Here is a 25,844-nt window from a genome sequence, read left to right on the forward strand (position 1 = left end):
CAGCACTAGAGAAGGTCCAGAGAAGAGCAACGAGGCTGACTGTGGGGCTACAGGGGATGAGTTATGAGGAAAGATGAAAAGAGCTGAGCCTTTAGAAGATGAAGAGGAGGCCTGACTGAAGTGTTTAAAATGATGAAGTGAATGAGTCCAGTGGATCAAGATGGTGACTTTAAAATGAGTTCATCAAGAACACGGGGACACAGTTGGAAACCTGTGAAGGGGAAATTTCACACAAACAGTAGGAAGTTTTTCTTTACACAAAGAACGATAGACACTTGGAATAAGCAACCAAGTAGTTTGGTAGACAGTAAGACTTTAAGGACTTTCAAAACTCAACTTGATGCTATTTTAGAAGAAGTGGGCAGGACTGGTGAGCTTTGGTGGGCTGAATGGCCTGTTCTCATCCAGACTGTTCTCATGTTCTGACCTGTGGGCACCACAATTATGTTCTTAATCACCATTGAGATGTTTCTACACTGTGTTTGATGCCCACCTGTGGTCACATCAGTTGACCGGACTGATTATGAAAGGCACACACCCGTCTGTAGAACATCCAGTTGTTGACAATGACCCAAGCCATTAGAACAAGGGAATGGCCTTCAGAGCTGAGAGATGGCATTGTGTGGTGACACAGCTTTGTGGACAGTTGAAGCTTTTCAGGTTCCCAAGATTGCAGTTGCCTTCAGAATTCCTAAATGGATGAATTTTGGAACAACCATAACTCTCCTTAGAGGGGGTCGCTTGGCCAACCTGAGCAGGTCCTGAATAAGAGAGGTGACCAAGAACTTGATGGTCACTCTGGCTGGGCTCCAGACAGAGCCTGTATGGAAGTAGGAAAATTTCCCAGAAGCACAATTGCAACACTCAAGCAATATGGGCTTTGTGACGAACTGGCCACAGTAGATACACAGGAAGTCCACTTGGAGTTTGCAAAATGGCACCTAAAGGACCCTCAGACTGTAATAAACAAGACTCTCTGGTCAGATGAAACTGAGATTAGTGTCAAGTGTGGAGGAAACCTGTGGGACAGATACCACCGTAATGGTGAATCAGGGAGACCAGTCAGGGTCGAGAAGAATCTGAATGGCGCAGAGTAGAGACGTACCCTTAATGAAAACCCCGCTCTGGACCTCAGAATGGGCCAAAGGTTCAATGAACCTCAGCACAAAGCAAAGCCAACACAGGAGTGGCTGGGGGCACAACTCTGTGAATGTCCCTGGAGTGGCCCAGCCAGACTTGAACCCAATCAAACATCCTGGGTGAGACCTGAAAATGGCTGGCCATTGATGGTCTCCACCCAGGGTGACCAAGTTTGAGAAGACTGGCAGAACATCCAAGGTGTGTGGAGGGGATTGTGCCAAACCCAAGATGACGGCAGGCTGAAGGGTCTGACAGCTTGTGTCCAGGTGAGAGTTCAGTTTTATTTACTTTGAATAAATGTGTTAAAAGTTCAACAATCTGGTTCTCGCTTTGTCATTCTGGGGTAATGAAACAAATTTTTAAACGATTTTAGCACAAGGCTGCGACACATGAAAATGGGACAAGAGTGAAATGGGGCTGAACAGTTTCTGAAGACACTGCTTACTGTGTACCATAGTCTAAGCCCACCTAATCCTGAGCAGGGTCATTTATGGGGAAGGGGACTGGTGCCAATCCCAGTGAGAAGATGGCACAAGGCAGGACAAGTCCTCTGGACAGGGTGCCAGTCCATCACAGTGTGAACACACACACACTTCGGGGTCTAACCCGCTTTGTCCAGATCAGGGTCTCAGGGGGGTTGCTGGAACCTATCCCAGCTAGCCTAGGTTGCAAGGCAGGAACAGACTTTGGACAGGGTGCCAGTTCGTCACAATGTGAACACACACACACACATACCCCCTCGGGGTCAATTTACCAACACCAGTCCACCCAACTTGGGGAAACGCATGGAGCCATGCAATACACTGATATGTCTTTCATGAAGCGTGCTGAGCAGAACTGCCCCGACATCTCAGAGGTGGTCTCACTAGACTCCTCTTTGTTTAGAGCTCATTGTAAAATGATTTCCATGTAAACGAAGTGTTGGCTCATTTTTAACAATCGCCATTACCTCGACTGTGACTGCAGACTGAGTTAGCGGTGGAAGGACGGATGGACGTCAGGTCAAAGCACTTGACATTTGGGGCCCTTTGCTGCCAGGAAATCGTCACGTAATGAAAGATCGACCAACAAAGGGATTCTAACACTTGTTAACGTTGTCACACACGCGCGAGTAGGAGGGAGCTGTATGGACCAAGTGAAGGTAATGTCATGCCAGGCCAGGAGGTGGCGGGGTGCACTAAACTCTCTTCTGTTGTCTCTACACACTAAAAACAGGAAAACATGCCTGATTCAGCCATAAAGACATCACTTCCGGTTCCGGCACGTAGAGAAATGCCACTTCCGGTTCGGAAGTATCACTTCCGGCAATGGCTTTTAAAGCCGCCATGTTTGGAACATTAATTCAGTTCAGATTGGACTCCAATCTATGCACAACAGTGCTATTTAACAAAAAAAAAACCTTTTGCATCATGGGATATTATACGGGTGGCTGCCCCAAACCTTTTCCCTGTGCTGGGGCCGATTATTTCACAACATTCTTGCTGGCTTTCAAGCACCATTTTGACTGTAGTTTCGTGCATGGTCCTTACAACAGCCCCCCCACCCCACCCCCAAAAAAGTGCCGCCATTTTGGTTAGAGGCAGCCATTAAAGGTCAGTCGATCAGTCATTTTCTAACCTGCTTTGTCCAGACCAGGATCTTAGAGGGGTGCTGGAGCCTATCCCAGCTAGCCTAGGGTGGAAGGCAGGAACAGACTCTGAACAGGGTGCCAGTTTAATGTCACCAGCCCACCTAAGCTGCACATCTATGGATGGTGGGAGGAAACTGATGCAAACACGGGGGGTTTGAACATTAGAACAATCTAGATGAGAACAGGCCATTCAGCCCAACAAAGCTCACCAGTCCTATCCACTTGTTTCCTCCAAGAAAACATCAAGTCGAGTTTTGAAAGTCCCTAACGTCTTACTGTCTACCACACTACTTGGTCGCTTATTCCAAGTGTTTACCGTTCTTTGTGTAAAGAAAAACTTCCTAATGTTTGTGTGAAATTTACGATTCACAAGTTTCCAACTGTGTCCCCGTGTTCTTGATGAACTCATTTTAAAATACAAGTCTCGATCCACTGGACTAATTCCCTTCATAATTTTAAACACTTCAATCATGTCACCTCTTAATCTTCTTTTGCTTAAACTGTAAAGGCTCAGCTCTTTTAATCTTTCCTCATAATTCAACCCCTGTAGCCCTCAACCAGCCTTGCTGCTCTTCTCTGGACCTTCTCTAGTGCTGCTATGTCCTTTTTGTAGCCTGGAGACCAAAACTGCACACAGTACTCAAGATGAGGCTTCACCAGTGTGTTATAAAGGTTGAGCAGAACCTCCTGTGACTTGTACTCCACAGATCGTGCTATTATGGGGACATCCAAACTCCACACAGGAAGGACTCAGGATGTGAACCCTGGTCTCCTTATCGCGAGGCAGCGGCATTACTACAGTGCCCCCGCCCTCCCCAAATCCACTATATATAGAATGAATTATGCATATCACCAGAATACCCGAAAGGCACTATATAAAACAAAGATGTGTTTCGGCAGCGGGCACCTGACAGCAGAAAACAAACAAAAAAATGGCAAAGATGCCACTTTGCGCAGCTCAAAGGGACTGAAGGAAAGCCAACACCCAGCTATTTTTAGCAGCCACCTCCTAGCGCCTGCTTACTTGAAGCCCCCCGTCCCATCATGCGCAGACAACAAAGGAGGCATTCAAGCGAACAGGCAGCAAAAACAGAAATACGAGTGTGGGCCGTCTGTACACAACTCTCCGCACGCGAGCGTCTGTGTGTGTGTGTGTGTGTGAGCGTGTGAGTCTTTAACATTGCACTTCACCTTTACATTTCAGATTATGACTCCCCAGCTCCCCGCTTAACACCAGCTGGTGTAACCTTTACAGCGCCCTCCCCTGCAGAAGCTTCCTCTTCACATCTCAATCTATAACGTCAAGAAGGAATTAGATGGACATTACTGTACATGAGCCCACCTTCATATTATGGTGAGCCCCTGCTGGTGTCCCATCACCCTCACACCATAGAGTGTCCCAAACGAGAAGCTCCCTCCTCATGTCTCAGTCTATAATGTCAAGATAAAACTAGATGGACATTAGTGTCTATGAGCCCATCTTCATATTATGGTGAGCCCCTGCTGGTGTCCCATCACCCTCACACTGTAGTGCATCCAACACAAGAAGCTCCTTCCTCTCATCTCAATCTATAACATCAACATTGAATTAGATGGACATTACTGTACATGGGTCCACCTTCATATTATGGTGAGCCCCTGCTGGTGTCCCATCACCCTCACACCATTGAGCGTCCCACATGAGAAGCCCCCTCCTCACATCTCAATCAATAACATCGAGATATTACTTTATATGAGCCCACCTTCATATTATGGTGTGACCCCAAAACCCATTTAAAACCTTCTGGTGTCCCATCACCCTCACACTGTCCAGCATTCCATGTGAGAAGCTCCCCCATCACATCTCAATCTAGAATGTCAAGATGGAATTAGATGGACATTACTTTACATGAGCCCACCTTCATACTACAGAATGCCCTCTGACCCATTAACACCTGCTGGTGTCCCATCACCCTCGCACTGTAGTGCATCCAACACAAGAAGCTCCCTCCTCTCATCTCAATCTATAACATCAACATTGAATTAGATGGACATTACTGTACATGGGTCCAACTTCATATTATGGTGAGCCCCTGCTGGTGTCCCATCACCCTCACACCACAGAGCGTCCCACATGAGAAGCCCCCTCCTCACATCTCAATCTATAACATCAAGATATTACTGTATATGAGCCCACATTCATATTATGGTGTGAACCCCCACCCAACCCATTAAAACCTGCTGGTGTCCCATCACCCTCACACCATAGAGAGTCCCATGTGAGAAACTCCCTCATCACATCTCAATCTATAATATCAAGATGGAATCAGATGGACATTACTGTACATGAGCCCGCCTCCATACTACAGACCCATTAACACCTGCTGGTGTCCCATCACACTCGTACTGTAGAACATCCCACATGAGAAGCTCCCTCCTCATGTCTCAATCTATAATGTCAAGATGGAACTAGATGGACATTACTGTTTATGAGCTCACCTTCATATTATGGTGTGCCCCCCCTTACCCATTACCCATTCCCCATTCCATCACCCTCACACTGCAGTATCGTCCCACGTGAGAAGCTCCATCATTCGCACTTCAATCTGTGAACAAGATGGGCTCCTATACTGTAAACTGTTCGTCTTTACCACCTTTACATTACAGAGTGCCACACTTGCAGCCCACCCCCCTCGCTCTTTTCAGAGTATTTCCACTTACTGGTATCCCAAGAGCCCCCACAATGCGTGACACTACAAATTAATTTTCCTTTGGGTGTCTGAATTCCCCACCCTGCTGTGTGGATAAACTCAGACTGACCTCAGGTGCAGCAAATGTCCGCCATATGCTTGCAGACACACTTGGAAAGGATTTTTTTTAACGTACTCCATAAAGCCACATTAACCTTGAGAGGAGAGCCCACCCCCATCTATCTTTTACATGTTTGGGAACAGTGCCAGAATGTGGAGGGCACAGCTGCCAGGTGGCCTTGCCTGTCTTTAACCGAGCTGGCTGGTGACGTGCCGAATGTCCTGAAGCCAGATGGTGGCCAGGCCAGAGTCCACAGTGTCACTGTCAGGGCGCAGCAGCACAGAGGGTCCTGAAGGTAAATGCCCTCTCGGACAGACTCGGCAGTAAGAGTCACCTCCGCCATGTCTGCTGGGTCACTCCTCCTCTGACCTGGGCGCACTTGGCAGGAGGACACACAGCCGGGCGCCGGCTTTCTAATTAGATGCACATTTTCAGGTGCTCGTCCAGTTCTAATTTAAAACACACGCGAGTCCGCCCAGTGCCCCTGCGTTAGCACTCTCCTCCCTATCCTGAGGCAGGATTATCTCTAGGAGATGGGGAGGGGGGCTTCCTGCCCCCGCCACCCTTGCCCTTCCCCATCCGTTTACTTCCACTTCCCTTTATGTAGTGGAGACCACCACTCCTGGACTTTGTGTTCCCTTCTCACTGGTAGACACCCTCTGACTGGCACCCTGACAAGGAGAGCAACCCGGTGAGGCAATGAGACAAGCAGAGATTGGGAGTTTCTCGCCATGTCCTGCTCACTAATATACTGCTCTGACATAAGCCCCCCACCCCCATGATCCACTGGCTGAGGTGGTCTGCTGCCGTATGACAAACCGTTCCTTAGGCAGTCTGCTCTCTGTTAGTTCATGAGAGAGAAGTTTGCTGGATGGCCGACTGGCTTTGGAGGCTCACATTCTCTGGGGGCCTCAGAGTCCAGGGGTGGGATTTCACTTTGCTCTCCACTGGCGTGTTACTAAACCCACAAACATCCTGTTGCTGTAGTAGTGAACTGCCACTGCATTTGCCATTTTATTCAAATTCATTCAATATAAACTGTGAGCACTCAGTGATAAGCGTGAGGGGATGTCACATCTTGCCATCTGCCGTTACATAGTTGGACTGGCTGGGGGTCCACGTCTCTTGTGTGGAGTGTGCATGTTCTTCCCATGCACATGTGGGTTTCCTGGTGCTCCACAGACATGCACCTTAGGTGGACTGGTGATGCTAAATGGCGTGTGTGTGTGTGTGTGTGTGTCCACCCTATGATGGACTGGCACCCTATCCAGGGTTTGTGCCTACGTTGTGCCCCATGATGGCTGGGATGGGCTTCACCTTCCTTTTGGCCCTGCTCAGGATGAAGCAGGCTTAGAAAATCGACGGATGTGATTACAAGTCTCTGACTGACCAATACACAACCACACACACTCCGCACCCCCTGGAGGTTACAGCAAAGGATAGAATAAAAAGAAAACTGAGTGCCATTATGAACAATGCCGCACACCCTCTCTGTGATGCTCGAACACTGAGGACTTTCAGGTACAAATTATTCTGCAGGAGTGACTCAAGACACATGATGGGGGAGCTCTTATATATAGACACCAATATGCCTGTATAGGACCTTACTGGGACTGCCAAGTCAGATATTTTCTCCCTTTTCAATTTTCTTGCTTTTTAGTCTTTTAAGGTGGAGTGTTACCAGGCTATTGATTTGTAATCAGAAGGTTGCCAGTTCGAATCTCATAAACCCTAGAAGTGACTCTACTCCGTTGGGACCTTTAGCAAGGCCCTTAACCTGCAATTGCTGATGTTAGTCGGAATCCGGCCCTACATAGTATATATATATATATATTATATATATAATATACAGTGGTGTGAAAAACTATTTGCCCCCTTCCTGATTTCTTATTCTTTTGCATGTTTGTCACACAAAATGTTTCTGATCATCAAACACATTTAACCATTAGTCAAATATAACACAAGTAAACACAAAATGCAGTTTTTAAATGATGGTTTTATTATTTAGGGAGAAAAAATCCAAACCTACATGGCCCTGTGTGAAAAGTAATTGCCCCCTGAACCTAATAACTGGTTGGGCCAACCTTAGCAGCAATAACTGCAATCAAGCGTTGGCGATAACTTGCAATGAGTCTTTTACGGCGCTCTGGAGGAATTTTGGCTCACTCATCTTTGCAGAATTGTTGTAATTCAGCTTTATTTGAGGGTTTTCTAGCATGAACCGCCTTTTTAAGGTCATGCCATAGCATCTCAATTGGATTCAGGTCAGGACTTTGACTAGGCCACTCCAAAGTCTTCATTTTGTTTTTCTTCAGCCATTCAGAGGTGGATTTGCTGGTGTGTTTTGGGTCATTGTCCTGTTGCAGCACCCAAGATCGCTTCAGCTTGAGTTGACGAACAGATGGCGGACATTCTCCTTCAGGATTTTTGGTAGACAGTAGAATTCATGGTTCCATCTATCACAGCAAGCCTTCCAGGTCCTGAAGCAGCAAAACAACCCCAGACCATCACACTACCACCACCATATTTTACTGTTGGTATGATGTTCTTTTTCTGAAATGCTGTGTTCCTTTTACGCCAGATGTAACGGGACATTTGCCTTCAAAAAAGTTCAACTTTTGTCTCATTAGTCCACAAGGTATTTTCCCAAAAGTCGTGGCAATCATTGAGATGTTTCTTAGCAAAATTTAGACGAGCCCTAATGTTCTTTTTGCTTAACAGTGGTTTGTGTCTTGGAAATCTGCCATGCAGGCCGTTTTTGCCCAGTCTCTTTCTTATGGTGGAGTCGTGAACACTGACCTTAATTGAGGCAAGTGAGGCCTGCAGTTCTTTAGACGTTGTCCTGGGGTCTTTTGTGACCTCTCGGATGAGTCTTCTCTGCGCTCTTGGGGTAATTTTGGTCAGCCGCCCACTCCTGGGAAGGTTCACCACTGTTCCATGTTTTGCCATTTGTGGATAATGGCTGTCACTGTGGTTCGCTGGAGTCCCAAAGCTTTAGAAATGGCTTTATAACCTTTACCAGACTGATAGATCTCAATTACTTCTGTTCTCATTTGTTCCTGAATTTCTTTGGATCTTGGCATGATGTCTAGCTTTTGAGGTGCTTTTGGTCTACTTCTCTGTGTCAGGCAGCTCCTATTGAGGGATTTCTTGATTGAAACAGGTGTGGCAGTAATCAGGAAATTGAACTCAGGTGTGATACACCACAGTTAGGTGATTTTTTAACAAGGGGGCAATTACTTTTTCACACAGGGCCATGTAGGTTTGGATTTTTTTTCTCCCTAAATAATAAAAACCATCATTTAAAAACTGCATTTTGTGTTTACTTGTGTTATATTTGACTAATGGTTAAATGTGTTTGATGATCAGAAACATTTTGTGTGACAAACATGCAAAAGAATAAGAAATCAGGAAGGGGCAAATAGTTTTTCACACCACTGTATATATATATATATATATATATATATATATATATATATATATATATATATATATATATATATATATATATATAAAGCCCAAATAAGGGCAAAACACGTGTTGCGTACTCTGAATTATTTGACAGTAAACTATGTAACATTCTATGATCTGCTTCTTGCAACTGAGAGGCCGTGGCAGATGTTTGCTGACTGGCAGACCAACAACATGCGTTACCTGGTAGGTAACCACCCATACATTCAGATCGGGACTCAGACTATTAATGCTATGAATGTAATTACTCCAATCTCCAGGCTGTCAAATAAACAAACCACACGCCATGGCACAGCCTAAAGGGACTTCGTCTCTGATGCTGATGTCCGAGGTTCAATCCCTGTGAGGGGTGCAGTGAGTGTGTATGCCTGATGAGCCCAAATAAGGGTGAAACATGTGTTGCGTACTCTTTAAAGTGTAAACTATGTAACATGTATATATACTGTATATATATTGTTTAACTGCTAACTAAGAAAAAATGAGGGGATCTGAGTCTTCAAGAACCAATCAATTCAAATGAATTCAAAAGAAGTGAATTAGCAGCAAAAACAGGTCACTGATTAAGAAAAGGGTTAGAATGAAAACCTGCAGTCCTCCAGGACCGGAGATGAGGACCCCTGGTACTATACAGTCAGTTTACACAGCTGTTTCACCCGGTGGTTCTCAAACTGTGGGGTGGGGGCGCAAAGTAACAAAAAGGGGGGCGTGAAGATGTGAAAAAAAGAAATCAAGAATCGAAAATATGAAAAATACATCTATTGAAACTAAAACAAATTAACTTAAACTACATTCTGATACTAGAACAATAAATATAGAGTTAGATAAATGTTGATAAAAGTTAAGTAGGTATAATAAAATATGCATCTATGATATATCATTACTTAAAAAAGAACAAATTGGTATTAGTGGGCTCCTTTCAAAACAACGTTAGGGGGGTGCAATTAAAACTGTCATGAAAACTCGGGTCGCAAATAAGTAAAGGGTTGAGAAACGCTGGCTTAACGTATGAAGGGGCTCACTTTACGTTAAATACTTGAAGGGTCTTCTCCTGGCTGTGCTTTTAGGATTACACGCGGAGTCTTCTCTCCTTTCTAATGCACAGTCGGCAGTTCAGCGCACGAGGCGTTCCTTTCTTAGTAGGCGGTGATTACACCCGGACGCTTGTCTGACTACATGAAGGAGACACCGATGTCACACGAGCCGTCGGTTTTACAGGCTGAATGTGTTTCTTGCTATCAGAGCAGTCAGGTCTTTAAGTCCATTATTGTTTGAATTTGGTGCATTGGTTTATTATTATTATTATTATTATTATTATTACACATTTACTCTTCTCTTACTGGGAACTTATTTGATTTGTTCTTTTAAAGCAGTCCACCGAAGGCAGACCAGCGCCGCGTAAGTAATTTATTACACGGTGATAAGCCGACATTACATTAGTCTTCAGTAATTAGACAGGCACTTACCGCTGCTGTAAGAGGAGTTTATTATTAAACCAAGTGCTGATTTTACATGACTTACGCGAGTGAGGGGTCCATTACAGTGTTAGCAGATAATTTAGCAGTTTTGTTTATTAAAAGACAAGCTGTTAACACTTTAGTAGCCATACAGTGTGTACTGAGTATCCTGTAGTTCATTAAATATCACAATAATCTAATTTTGCAGTGTTCGCCCAGGAGGACATACAGTAAATGTGACTAGGCAAGCGGTGTGTTATTAAATAAGCCAGTGGAACCTCACATGAACACAGGGAGAACATGCAAACACCATGAACCCGGGGCACAAACCCTGGTCTGCTTACCATTGGGCTGCAGTACTACCACCATGCCACCCTACTATATGAGCAGTTTATTAAAAATCAATAATCTGATTTAACATTGCTAGCCCAGGAGGACATCCATGTTACTAGGCAAGTGGCGAATTATTAAATAATCCAGTGGAAACTTACATAGACACGGGAGAACATGCAAACTCCATGAACCCTGGACAAAAACTCTGGTCTCCTCAACATGAGGCAGCAGCACTACCACTGTGCCACCCTACAATAGATAGATAGATAGATAGATAGATAGATAGATAGATAGATAGATAGATAGATAGATAGATAGATAGATAGATAGATAGATAGATAGATATGACTGGCACTATATAATAGATAGATAGATAGATAGAAATGCACTATATGATAGATAGATAGATAGATAGATATGACTGGCACTATATCACAGATAGATAGATAGATAGATAGATAGATAGATAGATAGATAGATAGATAGATAGATAGATAGATAGATAGATAGATAGATAGATAGATACTTTATTAATCCCAAAGGGAAATTCACATTAATCCAGCAGCAGTATACTGATAGAAAAAAAAATAAAACAATATTAAATTAAATAGTAATAAAAATGAAAAAAAAAAAAATAAATAAAAAAGCAGACAATAACTTTGAGTAATATTAGCATTTACTCCCCCGGGTGGAATTGAAGAGTCGCATAGTGTGGGGTCTCCTCAGTCTGTCACTGAAGCTACTCCTCTGCCTGGAGATGATCCTGTTCAGTGGATGCAGTGGATTCTTCATGATTGACAGGAGTTTGCTTAATGCCCGTCGCTCTGCCACAGATGTTAAACTGTCCAACTTTAATCCTACAATGGAGCCTGCCTTCTTAACAAGTTTGTCCAGGCGTGAGGCGTCTTTCATCTTTATGCTGCCACCCCAGCACACCACCGCGTAGAAGAGGGCGCTCGCCACAACCGTCTGGTAGAACATCTGCAGCATCTTACTGCAGATGTTGAAGGATGCCAACCTTCTCAGAAAGTATAGTCTGCTCTGACCTTTCTTACATAGAGCATCAGTATTGGCAGTCCAGTCCAATTTATCATCCAGCTGCACTCCCAGATATTTAAAGGTCTGCACCCTCTGCACAGTCACCTCTGATGATCACAGGGTCCATGAGGGGTCTGGGCCTCCTAAAATCCACCACCAGCTCCTTGGTTTTGCTGGTGTTAAGATGTAAGTGGTTTGAGTCGCTTTGATTAGCTTCCTGTACTCCTCCTCCTGCCTGAGCTGTTTATTAAATAACAATAACCTGAATTTATCTTGTTGGTCCAGGAGGACATCCATGTGACTATGCAAGTGGTGATTTATTAAATAATCCAGTAGAAACTTACATGGACACGGGGAGAACATGCAAAGTCCACAAAGGAAGAACCCAACACCAAACCCTGGTCTGCTTACCACAGGGCAGGAGCAAAACCATTGTGCCACTCTACTAAATATATGAGCAGTTTATTAAATACCGATAATCTGATTTTACATTGTTAGCCCAGGAGGACCTCCATGTTACTAGGCAAGTGGTGTATTATTAAATAGGCACGATTTTATTACTTTCTGAATCTAAAAAGATGAGTTGTTAACACTGTAGTAGTCAATATACATCCTGAGTATCCTGGGGAGAAAATGGAAACTCCACGTGGGGAGAACCCGTGAAGCAAACCCTGGTCTCCTTACCACAAGTCAGCAGTACGGCCAGTGTGCCACCTTACTTCATAAATCATTAATTAAATACCAATAAGCTAATTTTACATGGTTAGCCCATGAAGACATTCATGTGACTATGTATTATTAAGAAACAAGAGTTTATTCCTTTATAAATCTGTTAATATACAGTATCTCTGTTAAGCCTTACAATTATATACCGAGTATCCTGTTACTATACAAGTCACGTCATTTTCTAATCCATTTAATTCAGACCAGGTCATAAGAGGGGGTGGAGCCTATCACAGCAATCACTGGGCACACAGCGGGCACACACTCTAAACAGGGCGCCAGTCCATCACAGGGTGAACACACACACACCTACACCTCTACACACCAATTTAGGGTCACCAATTCACCTAACCTGCATGTCACAGAGACACAGGGACCAAGATGTGAGCCCACCCTGCTCTCCTTACTGTGAGACAGCAGCCCTAGCACTGCGCCACCATGCCAGCCTCCTATATGATTAGTCAATTAAAACCAATAAGCTGGCTGATTTGACATTGTTAGTCTCCATGAGGAGATTCATGTGACTATGCATCAATAAACAGTAAGATTTTATTAATTTATGAATGTAAAAAGAAGGGCAGTTCACTCTTAAGTAGATTTACAGTTACTGTATATACGGAGTATCCTGTCACTATAAGAGCAGTTCAATAAGTACCAATAATCTGATTTTAAATTGTTAGCCCGCAAAGAGATTCATGTGACTACGCAAGTGGTGTTTTATTGATTTGTGAATCTACAAAGACAAGCTGTTAACAGTTTAGTAGTCTTACCATTAATACACATTCTGAGTATCCCGAGGAGAACATGGAAACTCCACACTGTCTCATTACCACAAGACAGGAGCACAAGCCCTGTGCCACTGTGCCACCCTGCTATATGAGCAGTGTATTAAATACAGGTAGTCTGATTTTACATTGTTAGCCCCAGGAGAAGATTAATTAGCCTTACAGTTGCTGTATATACCGAGTCTCCTGTCCCTATAAAAGTCTCGTTCTTTTCTAATTCACTTAATGCAGACCAGGGTCACGAAGGGGGAGGAGCCAATCACAGCAATCATCAGGTAGAAACCCTGGATAGGGCGCCAGTCCATCACAGTGATGAACACACACACACACACACACACACATCCCTACACATACCAACTTAGGGTCACCAATTCACCCAACTGCCATGTCTTTGGACTGTGGGAGGAAACTATAGCACCCGGTGGAAACTCACATGGACACAGGGAGAACATGGAAACACCCACGGAACACGTGACTATGTATTATGACACAGTAAGATTTTATTAATTAATAAATCTAAAAACGTGAGCTGTTAACATTTCATTAGCCTTACAGTTGCTGTATATACCGAGTCTCCTGTTCCTATAAAAGTCTCGTCCTTTTCTAATTCACTTAATGCAGACCAGGGTCACGAAGGGGGAGGAGCCAATCACAGCAATCATCAGGGCGCCAGTCCATCACAGGATGAAAACACACACACACACACCTCAATTTAGGGCCACCAATTCACCTAACCTGCGTATCTTTGGACTGTGGGAGGAAACTCACCTGGAAACACAAGGCATGGAGGACCCAAGAAGTGAACCCTGGAACACGTGACTATGCATTATGAAGTGTAAGATTTTATTAATTTATGCTCCGGTGTCCTCCCACAGTCCAAAGACATGCAGGTTAGGTGCATGGGCGATCCTAAATTGTCCCTAGTGTGTGCTTGGTGTGTGGGTGTGGGTGTGTGTTTGTGTATGTGGGTTTGTTTCCTGCCTTGCACCCTGTGTTGGCTGGGATTGGCTCCAGCAGACCCCCTGAGACCCTGTAGTTCGGATATAGCGGGTTGGATAATGCATGGATGAATCTAAAAAGATGAGCTGTTAACATTTCATCAGCCTTACAGTTGCTGTATATACCGAGTCTCCTGTCCCTATAAAAGTCACATCCTTTTCTAATTCACTTGATGCAGACCAGGCACATGAGGGAGGAGGAGCCAATCACAGCAATCATCGGGTGCAAGGCGGGCACAAACCCTGGATAAGGTGCCAATCTATCACAGGATGAACACACACACACACACACACCTCAATTTAGGGTCACCAATTCACCCAACCTGCATGTCTTTGGACTGCGGGAGGGAACTACAGCACCTGGTGGAAGCACACAGGGACACAGGGAGAACATGGAAACACCAAGCAGGGAGGACCCAAGACGTGAACCCTGGAACACGTGACTATGTATTATGACACAGTAAGATTTTATTAAATTTATGAATCTAAAGAGACAAGCTGATAACCGTTTACTAGCCTTACAGTTGCTGTACACCAAGAAGCGGAGTTGAACTTTTTAGGCCGTGAGGAGATTCATGTTACTATACAAGTGGTGTATTACAGTAAGTTTTTATTCATTTATTAATCTGAAAAAGAGAAGCTGTTAACACTTAGAGTTACTGTACATACCGAGTATCCTGTCACTTTATGAGAGGTTCATTAAACACCAAGAAGCTGATTTGAACTTTTTAGCCTATGAGGAGATTCATGTTACTATGTAAGTGGTGTATTACAGTAAGTTTTTATTCATTTATTAATCTAATGTTTTGAGAATTTTCTGTTACTATTTGAGTAATTTACTATTACAAGTTGAGTTTTTTTTTGCTATTAAGTGTTATTAGCAGGAAACAAGCCGCACCACTAGTCTTACTTTCACTTTAACGATCTTTACATTTGCACTCTATATTAGTATACGTTAGATTTTCTCTTGCTGTATGAGTTAACAGTTCCGTACTCTTTGTGTTTTAGTGTTGTCTTGCTAATTTATTTATTAAGGGTTTATTATTTTATATCTGTTGAGTATAAGTTGATTGAAAGACAGTAAAACATGAAACAAAAAAAAAATAAATAAAAACATTAAATGATACATAAAAGGTGTAGCTGCGTTTATCCAAAATTACCAAAGTTCTGCACGTTTAGTTTGCGTCACAGGATGATTCAAGCACCCGTGTGGCGCTTGATCAAATAATTCCACAGGCAAAATAAATTTTCGTAAAATTTCAAAGCAAAACAGTTCACACAAAAAAAATAGAGAAAAAGTTGATATAGCAAAGAAAAGAAAAACTTGCGTTTAAGGCTTATAAATCTTGTTTCATTTCTCTAAGTTTGGTCATACAGCCGTACTCGAGGCACGTTATGCAAGTTAATCACGTTAACACATTAGACACGGTCAGAAAACGGTATGCCATCTCCCATTTGCAAACAGACCCAATAGTCCATGCTAGCAGTGAGACGATTTCCTAACCAGCTTAATGGACACTCTGTTCTTCAAATACGGCCATGAAAGTTCAATCTCATGTTAACTTACAGGGGGGTGAATGACTAGACCATATCCTAGTTAACAATAAGAATCTGACATTCTACAGAAAGTAAGCAAACACTATATGTATTTAACATTAGCTTTCTAATATCGGTTCTTACAACATGAAAAAAAGAACGTTAGTGGATATATTGTTTAAAATTGGATTATTGTGTGCATGCCAGTCCTTAGCTGCAAATGGCAGAGAACAGACCTTCTGATACGAAGTGCTCAGTCCATGTCGGTGAGCCTGCAGTAACCTCACAAGTATTCGTTGTACACATAATGATTTGTGCGCTAATACACGAGTACATCTTTCGAAAACAACACAGCTTGCTCTTAACAGATGGTCATAATTCAACATGCTGCATGTCGTCTGGTAGCTTATGACCCTTGAGAGGCCATCATTGGAACACTGGGTGCAAGTTTGGGCTCCGTGTTAGAGAAAGTCCAGAGAAGGACTGACCAGAAGATAAGCTGTGAGGGAATGTGGAAGAAACACCTAGAAAATCAAAAGGTATCTTCAGAGAGGAGATCAGAAGCGAGTCTGCTTGGGCTGAGAAGGTCTGACAGTTGCATGGATGGAGAAGTTCGTCAGGAAATTCAACTTCGTATACACGAGGGAGGTGTAAGCCTATGGAATCTTTTTCCAGCTGGCATCTTTTTAATTCATAAATTCAAAATTTTGGTATATCGTTTTTTAAAAATCGAAGATCTGAGGGGCTGGGTGCTGTCAGTCTACGGCATCTTTTCCCAGCAAGCATCTTTAAATCAGGAATTGGTATTTTTGGTATATCGTTTTTAAAAATGGTTGAGCTGAGTGGCTGGGAGCTGTACGGTATCTTTTTCTAGCTAGCATCTTTTAAATCATGACTTAGTATTTTTGGTACATCATTTTTAAAAATCGTACAGCTGAGTTCATTTTTTCTTCTCTTCCGTATAATTTGTGGACCAGCACTCCTTAACGCCCTACCACCAGTACACCTCCACATTCCCTCGCCCCCACCCAGGGCAGGTTGTGCGATCCTGCAAGTCTCTGGATGGTATAAGGGGCCGTAGACATTTATTTACCATTCGGGACGGGCGGAATGCTGTAAGCGGGAGAGCCGAAGAAAACTTCTATTTGGCTCAGGGGGGGAACTCACGATCCGTCCCAACACGGTTTTAGAAATGAGCAGAATCTCCCATTGATTGAAACCATTTTTTTTAAACTGGTGCGTATCACTAGAGGTTGATCGCAGGTTGGACTCTAAACTGGCAATCCTGAATTTGATGTAGCGCCTTTCGCCATTAACAGCATTACAGCTCACGTCGGGTAACTTCGAGTGATTTTAGGGCTCAGATTACACGGGAGGTGAAAATGGATGATGGGGTCACGGGTAAGATTTTATCTGGAGGACTGAGGTTTAAATCGTCCCTTCTTGCGCTGCTGGGTGGTCCCCTATCTGAGCGACGCCACAGACCGCCTGCAAGCCTCGAACCTCTGGCACAGTTTAACAAAGGTTAAAAAAAAACAATGGAAGCACACACAGTGTTTGCACAAATCAAGCATTCAAGACACGAAGATCTTAATTGAATAAAGAGCTGCGGGCCCCCTACCTTACTCATGTCTTTCCGGACAAATCCCTGCGAAAGAGCAGCTACATTCCCTAAACGCGCATCACATTTGCTCGGATCCCAGATGTTTGCAAAGTTTGCGCAGCTCGCCGGAGGCGGGACTCACGGATTACAGAAGGGCGGGAACGATTGGTGTCATTCGTCCATCCATCTCATTGGCTACGATGAGGCGTGGTCTCTGAAAACTGACTCCTGAAAAGTAAGCGCTCCCCTCGATGGGCGTGGACGGCAAAGTTTGTTTTTTTTTTTTGTCCTAGCCGTTGATTGGAGATAAACTTGGGTGGGCGGGTCAGATGTGTCACACGAAGGGGGCACCTTTTGTCTTGACGATCTGTTCTCGCAGTTGAGTAAGAAGAACGCCTTGTCCTGTCGCCACGGAGCTAATTTTAAAGTGACTAACTTTAGTGCGCTTGGCCACGGCTTCCGATGTCAGATAACTCTGGAGGTGGGAAACCAAGGAATGTTTTGCTAAACAAATGACGTCACCACCACCCCCATCGCAGTAATTTAAGGTCCAAATTTCCTGCTCTGTTTCCCATGCAACAAGAAACTTCCAGGATAAAAATACGTAAAGCATGTTGTGTCATATGGAATGGAACAATTTAAGGTGTCTCATAAAATGGCAGAACTCCCGAAACGGGCGGAGGCGTTAAAAGCCAACTCCTGTTATAAATAATTTTATTTGAAGACTTCGACCTTCAGCCCCTTTAATAAATAAATAAAAATAAATAGATGCCACTTTCACTTAAAAAAAACACAAAATAAATCAAATAAACCTCCTTTCTATTAATGTATTAAAAGTATCCTCACCCTCACTGTGTAATAGTGAACACGCAAATACCGAAATAACGTCTGTCAAGCCCACCTAATGACTATATTAATGAAGGATTCTGAGGCTGCTTTAGCGGCTATCAGTAAATGCAAAATCTGTCCAACTCCGTCTTATTTTGTGTTAATTAAAGTGGTGGCAGGGGAAAGTGTAGTTAGGCAGCATAGAATGGTGGTCTGTAGGATGATGTTGGAGATCAAGAAGAGGAAGAGAGTGACGGCAGAGCCAAGGATCAAATGGTGGAAGTTGAAAAAGGAAGACTGCAAGGTTGAGTTTAGGGAGAAGGTGAGTCAGGCACTGGGTGGCAGTGAAGAGTTACCAGACAGTTGGGACACTACAGCAGATGTGGTAAAGGTGACAGCAAGAAAGATGCTTGGCGTGACATCTGGAAAGAGGAAAAGGAAGCTTGATGGTGGAATGAGGAAATACAGGAGAGAACACAGAGGAAGAGGATGGCAAAGAAGAAGTAGGATAGTCAGAGAGATGCAGAAAGTAGACAAGAGTGCAAGGAGATAAGGCGCAAGGTGAAGAGAGAGGTGGCGAAGGCTAAAGAAAAGGGGGATCATGAGAGGTTGGACACTAAAGAGGGAGAAAAGGACCAACTGGCTACACAGAGGGACCGAGCTGGGAAAGATGTGCAGCAGGTTAGAGTGATAAAGGATAAAGATGGAAACGTACTCACAAGCGAGGAGAGTGTGTTAAGCAGATGGAAAGAATACTTTGAGAGGCTGATGAATGAAGAGAACGAGAGAGAGAAGAGGTTGGATGATGTGGAGATAGTGAATCAGGAAGTGCAACAGATTAGCAAGGAGGAAGTAAGGACAGTGATGAAGAGGATGAAGAATGGAAAGGCTGTTGGTCCAGATGACATACCTGTGAAAGTATGGAGGTGTTTAGGAGAGATGGCAGTGGAGTTTTTAACCAGATTGTTTAATGGAATCTTGGAAAGTGAGAGGATGATGAGGAGTGGAGAAGAAGTGTACTGGTGCTGATATTTAAGAATAAGGGGGACGTGCAGGACTGCAGTAACTACAGGGGGGTAAAACTGATGAGCCACAGCATGAAGTTATGGGAAAGAGTAGTGGAAGCTGAGTTGTACATGATATGAACGAGGGAAGTGTGACAGTAGTGAGGTCTGCGGTAGGAGCGACGGAGGTGGGATTACATCAGAGATCGGCTCTGAGCCCTTTCTTATTGCCAATGGTGATGGACAGGTTGACAGACGAGATTAGACAGGAGTCCCTGTGGACTGTGATGTTTGCTGATGACATTGTGATCTGTAGAGAGAGAAGGGAGCAGGTTGAGGAGACCCTGGAGAGGTGGAGATCTGCTCTAGAGAGGAGAGGAATGAAGGTCAGTAGGACCACCACGACAGAATACATGTGTGAATGAGAGGGAGGTCAGTGGAGTGGTGAGGATGAGGGGAGTAGAGTTGGTGAAGGTGGATGAGTTTAAATACTTGGGATCAAAAGTACAGAGTAATGGGGATTGTGGAAGAGAGATGAAGAAGAGTGTTCAGGCAGGTGGAGATGAGTGTCAGGTGTGATTTGTGACAGACGGGTATCAGCAAGAGTGAAAGGGAAGGTCTACAGGACGATAGTGACACCAGCTATGTTATATGGGTTGGAGACGGGGGCACTGACCAGAAAGCAGAAGACAGAGCTGGAGGTGGCAGAGTTAAAGATGTTAAGATTTGCATTGGGTGTGACGAGGATGGACAGGATTAGGAATGAGGACATTAGAGGGTCAGCTCAGGTGGGATGGTTGGGAGACAAAGTCAGAGAGGCGAGATTGCATTGGTTTGGACATGAGCAGAGGAGAGATGCTGGGTACAATGAGAGCAGGGTGGTAAGGATAAAGCTGCCATGGAAGTGGAGAAGAGGAAGGCCTAAGAGGAGGTTTATGGATGTGGTGAGAGAGGACATGCAGGTGATGGGTGTAACAGAACAAGATGCCGAGGACAGAAAGACATAGAAGAAGATGATCCGCTGTGGCAACCCCTAACGGGAGCAGCCGAAAGAAGAAGATGTATTGAGCCCAACATCTCTTCTTCTTCCTCTTTATGTTTTCCCACTTCTACAGTATGTGGGGTTGATGTGCTTAATCAACCATCTCCATACAGCTTCCTCGCCAGTCAAGCCCTTTCTTTTCTTTTATTTTATTCATCCACCTCCACTTTCACCTCCCTTGCTTTATCTTCCCTATTCCTATCCCTCGTTTGCCCACATCTTCATTGTCTCTCACTTGTCCACACCACTTCAATCTCCTTTCCTGTACTTTATTAGCTATCCCACCCTCTCTTGTTCTATCTCCTTTGTCCTTTTTTTGTAACTCCACATATCCATCTCCACATTCTCATCTCTTCCACATCCAGTTTCTTCTGCTGAGCTCCCCATTACTGTCCACATCTCCGCTCCATATATCATTGCTGGTCTCACCACTGTCTTATAAACCTCACTTTTAACCGTCCTCTTAATTCTTTGATCACACAATCCTCCTGATAGCTTCCTCTGATTGTTCCATCCACACAGCACTCTATGAGTTATCCCTGCATCTACTTTTCCATCTTGGGCTACCACTGATCCCGGATATTTACAGTACATGTAAACAACTACTATTTTTTAAAAGAATGACGCTGTTGTATATTGGAGTGATGAAAGCAATACCCACATGTTTAAACAATTTCAAATTATAGATGTGGTCAACCAAGGCAGGCGCAACCAGATTACAGAAGTCAGCTTGAAAACATTTTTAAATAATGATATGGGCACTAATGATAAAAAGGAGAAGGTTCAGCATTCCTGAATAAGTCATCTACACGTAAAGAGTCGACAGAAAACAAAGAGGATTTTTACAACACTAAGACTCTGAACAATCTGGTTGGGCCTGCAAATGAGCCAATCGCAGGTAGTGAACTCACAAAAGGAGCTCCGGGTCCAAATGCAGTGAGACCGACTGGCTCGAGAGCAGCAGCACTCAGTCTTATTTTATAGAGCCTTGACGGTCACTGAAGTATCACGAAGACCTAAACATTAGTGAAACAAATCTTTTGTTATGATGACAACAGTTGAGGACAAGATGGGCCCCGGACCGAGCCGACTCTTCACATCCACAAGATGTCTGAGGAGAAAGCTGGAGATGAATGCAGAGTAGCAGCTATAACCTCGTAGCAAAGACGGCTGCCTCATAATTCAGTTCTTCTTTTTTGTGGTATGTGGTTGTTTTCCTGGCATTCATGTGGGCTTTTGGTTTTATTCAATGGACTATACAAGCAGTGTGTCTAAACAGTCCAGCCATTGCATGTGTGTGTGTGTTGGACTTGACAAGTACTTGGATGGGAGACCATCTATGAGAAGCTTGGGTTGCTGCTGAAAGAGGTGTTGGCGAGGCCAACAGATGACGCTTAACCTGTGGTGTGTGTGCGTGGATCGCTATGTCCAGTGCAGTCACGGTGACACTATGCTGTAAATATGGCGCTGTCGTTTGGATGAGACGTAAAACCGAGGTCCTGACTCTCTGTAGTCATTAAAGATTGCTGAGCATCCTTCGTAAAGAGTATGGTGTACCCTGATGTTCTGGCAAAGTTGCCCACCATGGCCTTGTCTGTTCTGGCCTCCCTAATCATCTCCTGTCTCTGATCTCACCCCTTCACCACCTGACAGCTTATTATGTGGTGGTCATACTGGCGCAATAATGGCTGCTGGTGCTGGCTGAAGTGGCTCTCTTCCATCTGCTTAAATTGCTTATAGTAGGTTAGTAAAGCGCTACATACATTTTATTTATTATTATTATTATTATTTCCCTGTTATGGACCAGAATCTATGGAGGAATATTCTTGACAAAATTAAATAAATAAATGCATAAATAAAAGTACTGCAAAATGTGACTATAAATTAAGAACAAGGGCACGAAATGTGAGCATGAATAAATAAATGTGTCACCGAATATGCTTTTGTTGTTTATTTATTTATTCAAATTTGTCCGTAATATTCCAAGCGCAGCATGAAATGCGGCTGGAATTTAAAATTGTCACTTCGGAGAGGGCGGGCTCTAGCAAATGCTTTGTATGTCGAACTTAAAAAACCTTCGGCCATCAAATGCCATATTTACAGCAGACACTTCAGACGCAGGAGTTTGTAGAATTTAAATCTCCGCGTCGCACATGAATTCCGCGTAACTTTTTCTTGCGCTCGTATCCGATGCGCACAGTCCCAATTTTGGGCATGCGCAGGAGTCACAAGTCAAGCAAAGCAAATACCATACATAGACATAGGATGACTAGACGCCACATGACCTACAGCATCGTACGTCAACGTCGCCGCCATATTGCGAGTGGCACTGCTGTGGCGTGAAGTAATGGATAAAGATGCCTCACGCATGTGCAGCTTGGGATTGTACAAACCGCTGGACGCTCCAAACCAGATCCCGGGGGATTACATTTCATAGGTAAGGCTGAACAATTTTTTGGTTATATTTGGCCATTAGAAAATCCGTTTTGTAATCTTAGCACTCACGGTCACCTTACAATAAAATTAAACAACATTAGCAAAATTAAAATAAGAGAATGATAAATCAAAAAGCAATAATTAGCAAACAAACAAACATAACTGGCAGTAACAGTGCAAAATTCACAATCGGTATTCCAGTTTGAAAAGATACGTTTTGAGGGCAGTTTTAAAATGTGTTATTGAATCGAACTGACGTTGATGTGAAAGGGAAGAGAATTCCTGAGTTGAGGAGCACAATGAGAGACGCTCGAGCTCCCATAGCACTGAGTCTGATGTGTGGTACAGAAAGTCGAGCCGCAGATGAGGATCTGAGTGAGCGAGAAGAGTGAAGTCTGGAGGAGATCAGTGAGGTGTGGAGAGCTTTAAATGTTCAGAGCGGTATTGTGTTTTGTATTCAGTAGTGAACAGGGAGACAGTGAAGTTGAGAGAGAATAGGTAAGATATGTGCAGTGCATTTAGAATAGCAGGTTATTATCCTGGCGGCAGAATTTGGAAGAAGTTGTAAGCGATGGATACGTTTTGGTGGGATGCCAGATAGAATAGCATTACAGTAATCGTGAGGTGACTCGGGCATTAACCAATACTTCAGTACTGTGTGGCGTAAGAACAGGACGAAGTCTAGAAATGTTTCGGAGATGGAAGAAGGCAGCCCGAGAAATGTTACTTATATGGGAGGAATTGTTTAATAATAATAATAATAATAATAATAATAATAATAATAATAATTTATTATTATTATTATTTAATAATTGCCATTATTAGTGTATAAATGGATATAAATAATTGCATTTAAACGATTCGCCACAATCTGTTGTATGTAAACAATGCTGTTTTAAACGTTATTGTTTTTTCATCAGAAAACCCGGTTTCCATGTCCACCTGTATTAGTTTAAATGGCACTTTTGCCACTCGCAATGTGGCGGACGCGCTGATGTGTCGTGTCGACTGGGCAACACCGTGAATGCGGCGCCTACCTATGTATGTCTATGACACCATATGTCCACTCTGCGGGCGAGTCACCAATCAAAAAACGATACTCGTTAGAATCCGCCCTCTCAGCCTTTGACGAGTGAAAGTGACAGTTTTAAATTCAAGCCGCATTTCGTGCTGCGTTTGGAAGAATTACGGACAAGATATAATAAATTAATAAGCAACAAAAGCATATTCAGTGACACATTTATTTATTTACGCTCACATTGCACTGTCCTTTTCTTTACTGTCACATTTCACAGAACATTTTATTTATTTAGTTTTTGTCCTAAATATTCCTCCATAGTAGTCCTGTTTGGGTGACTCAATATGAGTAGAGCATATTCAGAAAATCCACGGACCCAGCAGCTTTATCTACTGTGGTTTCTTAAAGGAAACAAGCACATAAATGGCGACTAAAAGAGGTTACAGAGGGTCAAAGAAATGGAAAATAAATAAGAGCGAGGTCTACAGCCGGCATGCGGAGAATGCTGCAAGGGAGTTGGCTTTGGGAATTTGGAGGAGCAAAACTCTGCCAAAAAGCCTAATGAGGGGGACGGGACGGCACAGCATGGATGGAATGGTCTTCAGGGAGATTGACAGAACTCTTAACAGATTATCTGGGAGGAATTTGCTGTGTACCCTTGAATTGCAGCGCCCATTAAAAGTCCTCATCTTCTTGGCTGTTTTCCCATTTTGTTGTTATAAAACATCGAATCGCCAGTGACAGTCAATTTCATTGGAGGTTTTTAATAGTACTAATTCACAAAAAAAAAAAGACACTTTACTGCAAAATGAAACCTGATCAGTGGTCTAAATTAATGACAAATATAAAACACATCACATAGGTATTAGGCACCCCTAATTCCTCACTGGTGCAGCCCACCTGCATCAGAAGCCCCAGAATTAGCTCAATGGAGGTCACTAGTCTGGGGTTTCAGTTGATTGTAATTGAAATGCACCTGATTGTGGAAGGGTGGTGGGTCAGTATGGGTGGGCTAACCTACACCATCAAGACAAAGGAGCCCTGCAAGCAACTCCATGGTAAGCACAAGTCAGGGGACGGAAATGAAGAAAACTTCCATCCAAGTGACCGAATATCCAGTGTGACAGACAGGGGGCGCCGCTGAGCTCCAAGCCCTGGACACAATCAACACAAACACAGTCACGGGTTCAAAGGCAAGGGTTTCATTATTAAAATACCTCACAAAGATTTCTTCAGCAATAGCACCAGAGAATGGCAATTCTTCTGTTCTTCCTTCTCTTCTCTCTCCATCCATCTCCCTCCAGTGAGTGTCGCCTTCCTTCTTCCCAACTCTGACTCCACTGGAGGAGGCTGGATGGCTTCCTTTTATGCTGGACCTGGGGGTTACCTCCAGTGCCAGGCCACACACTTCCCAAAAAATAATATAGGAATCATGAATCCCTACAGCATCCCCTGGCAGGACCCATGGGATCCAGAAGGGCTGACTCACGGCACTACAACTCCCATCATGCCCTGCAGGTGTCCACATGGTTAGCGAGGTCCTGGGATTCTGCTATTTACTGGATGGGGGACAAACATATTCCTGAAATAGGAGCCTTTGTTTTGTCCTCCCCATACCCATCCTGGATGGGATGCCAGTACATTCCGGCTTCCTGTTTCTCCAAGGTGGGGTGCCGGATAATCTTGCCTGGCACTTAACACCAGGTAAATCATTCATGGACAAATGGAAGAGCATGGCACAGTTGGAAATCTGCTATAGCAGGGTGCCCACAAAAATTGAAGAAGACAAGGGAGGGAGGCCAATGGGAGACCAATGAGACCTCCAAAGGAGTGTCAAGCTACAGTGCAATAGATTGAAGAGACTGTGCAGACAACAACTGGGCCAGGATAGGAGAGTGGCAAAGAGAAAACAACACCCAGGACCTCTCAGCAGATGGCACAGGAAGACTATGAAATCAACTAGGAGAAGGTTTTATGGTCTGATGAGCCCAAAATGGAGCTTTATGACCATCAGC

At 43.8% G+C, this 25,844-nt stretch overlaps 1 protein-coding gene across 3 annotated transcripts in view; it reads right to left on the reverse strand.

The window, feature by feature from the left end:
• Window positions 1-25,844, reverse strand: part of LOC120524909 (tensin-2-like) — a 218,250-nt gene that overhangs the window by 146,427 nt on the left and 45,979 nt on the right. Inside the window, exon 1 of one of the 3 annotated variants that reach the window (XM_039746768.1) lies at window positions 17,520-17,617. The exons of the other annotated variants lie outside the window; for them this stretch is intronic. Coding sequence (XP_039602702.1) covers window positions 17,520-17,528 — 9 coding nt within the window. The 5' untranslated portion in view covers window positions 17,529-17,617. Of the gene's footprint in view, window positions 1-17,519; window positions 17,618-25,844 lie in introns of those variants that run through there. 3 annotated transcript variants of the gene reach the window in all.

Source organism: Polypterus senegalus, chromosome 3 (genome assembly GCF_016835505.1).
Source record: "Polypterus senegalus isolate Bchr_013 chromosome 3, ASM1683550v1, whole genome shotgun sequence".
Classification (NCBI taxonomy): domain Eukaryota; kingdom Metazoa; phylum Chordata; class Cladistia; order Polypteriformes; family Polypteridae; genus Polypterus; species Polypterus senegalus.